At 35.4% G+C, this 5,868-nt stretch overlaps 1 protein-coding gene across 1 annotated transcript; it reads left to right on the plus strand.

Annotated features, from left to right (window-relative positions):
- Positions 1-1,792: 1,792 nt before the first annotated feature.
- On the plus strand, positions 1,793-3,351 carry LOC138370158 (baculoviral IAP repeat-containing protein 8-like). The gene is made up of 3 exons (XM_069334149.1): positions 1,793-2,174; positions 2,302-2,466; positions 2,577-3,351. Exons 1-3 carry the CDS (start codon positions 1,808-1,810, stop codon positions 3,260-3,262), a joined length of 1,218 nt encoding a protein of 405 aa, XP_069190250.1. The 5' UTR covers positions 1,793-1,807; the 3' UTR covers positions 3,263-3,351.
- Positions 3,352-5,868: the final 2,517 nt, after the last annotated feature.

The raw sequence follows: 5,868 nt of genomic DNA on the forward strand, positions 1-5,868 counted from the left end.
ATATGGAATAATAATTCTCTTAACACATCTTTTAAGAATGAAAACAAGGGCTTCCTTCAGAGCATTTTCAAACCAGCGCCATCTCTGATATTCTGTATCTTTTTCAAGTCCATCGTAAAAATGTTCATCTAAACTTCGTACTTCACACGGAGGATTTTCATATGCTGGTAAAGTTGCAGGTCTACTAGCAAACTGAGTCACTAATCCAATAATAAGGGGTAGATGGGGATCTTCATCCATCCTGTTGTTAAATTCAGGTGGTTCTCCAATATGTATACTGCCAGGGTTACTGCGATAAGATACAACAGCCCTGTTTTTGTAAGGAAAGTTTTCACGATGTAATCTCGCATATGGGTAACGATCCCACAATCCTTGCACAATTTTACACATTTGTACACTCGTAGCATCAAGATCGTACAATAAACAGTCGTGATTATTGTAGACGGACAGGGAGGCAAAGTCTCCAATAATAGTCTTTATCTCCATAGCCTTGAATATCCAAGCTTGAAGTAGATTCTGACATCCAAGAAGAGGAGGACACCGTAAGAGATCACTCCGGGGGAAGCATATATACATCTTTAGGCTGCTCGTAGAAACACTGCGCACACAAAAGGTTGCCAAGTGTTAATTGCTCTTCCTCTGCATAATCTCCTCGTTAAACAGTAATTTAACTTCCACTCCGTAGGGTTTTAACTGTTTATACATATCTTCAATAACAGGAAGATAAGTATTTTCCCAAACTTTATCTCTTCGAACACATGTAATCCCAATTCCTGTTGGTATTATAACTCTCATAATTTGAGGAGAGCCCTTGATAAAGTTAAATAAATCTTTCATACCATTCTTGAAGTAGACGAGACGATTAATGGATGTATCTTCGTTTAATCCAGCGAGCATGTTTCTGTCTTTTGAGTTTTCTATAATTCCCTGAGCAATGTTATTACTTTCTATAGGTAATCCAATACCGTATTGAGTGGCTATAGCAACAATATACGGAAGATTTTCTCCTTTAGAGATATGAATTGTTCCTGGTACTGGACGATCTTCAGGGATACATCTCTTAAGACTGTACAAGGGTCGGCGAACATTATAAGCGTCAGCATGAGAATATTTCTTGGCTAAGTCTAGGGCCATTCCTCGGGAAACACAGGATATACAGTTCACTCCGTACACAATACAGGTTTCATTATTACAAAATGAATCGTCGGTTAAATAACCCTGACAAGTTGTCAGAACAGTATCCATGGTGAATTTTCTTCCTCGTAAGGTAGTAGATACGATCCAGATAGTCGTAATAATATCCCTAATGTGAGGTCCGCGCTCTTATATTGGGGGGAATGTAAAAGTTACCACTTATTTGAATATATTAATAAGGATTTTTGTTACCCTAGAATAATATTATATATGACATAATAACTAATAGTATATTTCATTTTAGGATATAGATGCTTTAAGCATATATTTTTATTTAGATTAAATAAGAATTTACTACTAAATTATATATATATCTATCATTATGTACGGCAGCTACGAATAATGACGTAACAGTATACTTTTAGCGAGATTGCCAAAGTGATGTATTTTTCTAATAAGTCTAATAAATAATGAAAGTAGTTTACTAAGTATTTATATAAGAGCTTTATTTAATTATGAAACTTTAAGGATTTTTAAATAGAGAAGTATTTAGAGGAAATTACTGTCTATTATAAATGGGGAAACTGTTAAATATGTAGCGATGTACGATACTTATTTTAGGGATATATATACTTGCTTATCCTACTCTAATAGTTAGTGCTGCCCTCACACGATGGATCCTTTGTGTGCCAGGAAGTTTTACAGTATAGAAAGCCTTAAATGTGCAGGAGTTAGACTACAAACATTTGTGGATTGGCCCATTAAGTGGTTAAACCCTATTGACTTAGTTGAAGATGGGTTCTATTACCTTCGCAATAGTGATTACTGTTTGTGTGCATTTTGTTATTGTATAGTAGGTGCATGGATTGTTGGTGATACCCCCAGAAGACGTCATAAGATCATTAATCAAGACTGTGCCTTTATTAGAGGCAAGAGGAGTGACAATGTTTCTTTAGAGGTGTCTGAGATAGCTTTCAAATATGGACTGGAATTTGTTTCCCATAAAATAGAACTGGGAAATAAGAAAATAAGTGATAGTAGTAAGTATATATTCTTATGATGTATTCTTATACCAGTCTTATATACTCTGTACAAAACTTGATTGCTTAAATAGATACTTCTTATTCTTCTAAAGAATAATTTACGTAACTACGTTATATTTTTTAGGTGGTGCTCCTCCTAAGGAAGATCTGGGATTGATAAAATTTAGGAAATCGCTGAATCCAGGATTGGTAACTTATAAATGTCGCCTAGAGACATTTGATATGACATGGCCTGGAAGCGTCAAGCAAACTTCTCATGAGCTGGCAGAAGCTGGTTTTTTTTACTGTGGTATGAAGTGTTTAACTATTTTAAACTTAATAGAGTTATAAGTAAAGAAATAATGAATATTAGTTAAAAGATAGTAACGAGATAATGCTGGATTGTTTTATGGTTTTCAGGTATAAGTGACCACGTCTGCTGCTATCACTGCGCCTGTGGAATACGAAATTGGAGACCAGAAGATGATCCTTGGACGTTACATGCGAGATGTAGTCCAGAATGTGCTTACATTATTCTTGCAAGGGGCAAGGAATTTGTTAAGAATGCTAGATTGACAATACCATTACCTATAAAACCTATAGACAATGATTTAATTAATATCTTAATGGAGGGTATGGATAAGTTCAAACATCTGATTCATCAAAAATTAATACCTGTGGAGAGTATAAGATATGCTTTAAGTGAGTACCTTAAGGAATCCAGAGATTTGTTACCTTTTATTATACAAAGTAGATGTCTAGAAATCGTGTTGAGGTATATGCAAGAGGGAACAGATATTTATTTACGGGTACGGGACTTAATTTATGAAGCAGTTGATGATAAAAAGGAACAAGAAGTTACGCTTGAAGATCTGGGATTGAAAACTTTACCGGAGACTTGTACTAACACTGTTGAAAACAAGGACTGTACAGAACAATCTTGGGAAGAAGATATTTTATGCAGAGTTTGTATGGATAAAAATATAAATATTGTAATACTACCATGTAAACATATGGTGACATGCAGTGGTTGTCTTTTAGCTCTGAAATGCTGTCCAATTTGTAGAGGAAATATTTTATATATAATAAATCCAATTGCTTCTTGAACACTTATGATTTTCTTGAATACCTGTATAACTACTAAGAATAACTGTATGCGTTAAATGTTGTAATAAACTTAATGTCTCTTCTAAATAAGATTTCTTTATCCTTAATAGAATAATTTGCTTATTACATTGGAGGACTGAAACAAGTACTTAATTATGAAACCGAATAATGACATGATGTAGTAAGTTTAACGGAAATATTGAATACAATGACTTGAAAAGTTTTCCTTTGACTAATGAAGGTGTATGTTTAATAAAACTGAGTTACGAAAACAATGCCTTAAGATGCTACTGTAAGTAATGACTTAGTGCACAGGCAAGTATCTTTAATTGTACGAAGATGTCTTAGAATGATTTATATTGACCTTATTTGAAAATGGATAACTGCTAAATGCTCAGTAGTAACTTACTGTGAATTAGTAATGTTACTGTTGTTGTTGTTGTTGTTAATAACGATGATCTACTTACTTACTTACTAAAATGACAGAAACAACTAGTTTTGAGAATTAGTACAGAGATGATTAGAGAATATGTAGTGGACTGTAATGAACGGGTAAGAACATGTAGCGGAGGGATGGAGGAAAATTGTAAGAAAGGGTTGAAAGTTGGGATGTGTAAAGGATTGAGAGATTGTAAGGGATGGTATCAAGATGTGCGGAAAACATGCTACAACATGTAAAGTAGACAGTGTAGTGAGTTGGGCGGTGAACAAGCTAGGACTTGTAATGGATGGAAGGAGTCGGGTATATTTACATATGACTCATGTTTAAATAAGATATGGGACACAGTAAATACATGCTACAACATGTAAAGTAAACAGCGTAGTAAGATGCGAGGCGAACATGCTGAGACATGTAAAGGAATGAGAGAGAGATTGTAAGGGTTGGTACCAAGATGAGCGGAAAACATGCTATAACATGTAAAGTAGAAATAGCGTAGTGAGTTGGGCGGTGAACAAGCTAGGACTTGTAATGGATGGAAAGAGTCGGGTATATTTACATATGACTCATGTTTAAATAAGATAGAGGAGACGGTAATAGTTGTTTAAGTCTTGTATAAGATGGGAAAGAACTAGAGAATATGTAAGACTAAGTACAGATCTGAACTTACAGAGAATATGCTATGAACGGGGAAAGAACGCAAATTAACAGCTACATTTAAATTTATGAGACTTGGATGAGATGAAGGAAGGTGGGAGGGGGTGAAAGATAATTATACAGGTTGGGGTTATGTGTGTACTCGGATAAGAGTTAGGCTGGAGACGGACTTGATCGAATATATTTATGTCTGATGATCTAAGGCTAATGTCCAGATTAATTTTACTACGTTAGAAATAAGGTGATCTTAAATCTCAGGTGATTTAGTTGGAAAATAAAGAACTTGCACAAATGAACTACGCTGGGGCACAAGAGTTGAAACTTGATAACTGAACTGGTTTTTATTTACTATGTCTGAAAATGTAGTTGGGTGATTTGGACTGAGAGTAATGAATTTACAAAAGTGAGCTTGGACAGAGGACAAGAGCTAGAGTTTTATAATTGTTTACTTCATATTTACTATGTCTGAAATACAGAGGAAAAAAAATTTCAGGGAAATTGATGGGTTATTTTACAAAGATACGAAAGAGAACTAAGGTGGGGACGAGAGCTGGAGCTCAGTAACTGACTTGATCTTATTTACTAACTTTGAAGTATGTCTGCTTTTAAATTTCGGGAAATTGATGGGTTATTTACAAATATACGAGAGAGAACTAAGGCGGGGGGATGAGAGCTGGAGCTCGATAACTGATTTTATTTTATTTACTAACTTTGAAGTATGTCTGCTTTAAATTTCGGGAAAATTGGTCTGTTACTAACGATCTTAGTACAATGAACTAAGGTGAAGGACGAGAGCTGGAGCTCGATAACTGTTTTGATCTTATTTAAGGTGCCTGAAATACAGAGGGTAAAAATTTCAAGGAAATTGGACTGTTACTAACGATCTTGTATAAACGAACTAAGGTGGGGGACGAGAGCTGGAGCTCGATAACTGTTTTGATCTTATTTACGGTGCCTGAAATACAGAGGGTAAAAATTTCAGGGAAATTGGACTGTTACTAACGATCTTGTATAAACGAACTAAGGTGGGGGACGAGAGCTGGAGCTCAGTAACTGTTTTGATCTTATTTACGGTGCCTGAAATACAGAGGGTAAAAATTTCAGGGAAATTGGACTGTTACTAACGATCTTGTATAAACGAACTAAGGTGGGGGACAAGCGCTGGAGCTTGGTAACTAAATTACTGTATTGAACTACGTTTGAAATATAATTATTTTTAAATTTTAGAGGGATTGGAATGATAGTATTCATTATACGACAGGGGACTAAGGCGGGGGAACGTGAGCTAGAACATGCTTACTAACACGATTTATTTGTGTAAAACTGACTTGCTTAATGAAAAGGAGAAAACATACGATGTTGGAAAATAGTTGAACTGAACTGAATGAAAGGAGAGAGAGAGGAGGGACGGTCCAGATATTATGGAGAAGAAAAGATAAGATATGATAAGAGGCGACCTACAAGAAGCGTCTGGCTGGCCAGGCGTAAGGTAAATAAAGGTGACGCGAG

This window comes from Procambarus clarkii, chromosome 31, assembly GCF_040958095.1.
Source record: "Procambarus clarkii isolate CNS0578487 chromosome 31, FALCON_Pclarkii_2.0, whole genome shotgun sequence".
NCBI classification, from domain to species: Eukaryota; Metazoa; Arthropoda; class Malacostraca; order Decapoda; family Cambaridae; genus Procambarus; species Procambarus clarkii.

Bases quoted from the DNA above. Each gene is read 5' to 3' on its own strand.
- LOC138370158 (XM_069334149.1), top strand. From the start codon at position 1,808: ATGGATCCTTTGTGTGCCAGGAAGTTTTACAGTATAGAAAGCCTTAAA. The intron at 2,175-2,301 runs GTAAGTATATAT...TATATTTTTTAG, and splicing joins TAAGAAAATAAGTGATAGTA to GTGGTGCTCCTCCTAAGGAA. The intron at 2,467-2,576 runs GTATGAAGTGTT...TATGGTTTTCAG, and splicing joins AGCTGGTTTTTTTTACTGTG to GTATAAGTGACCACGTCTGC.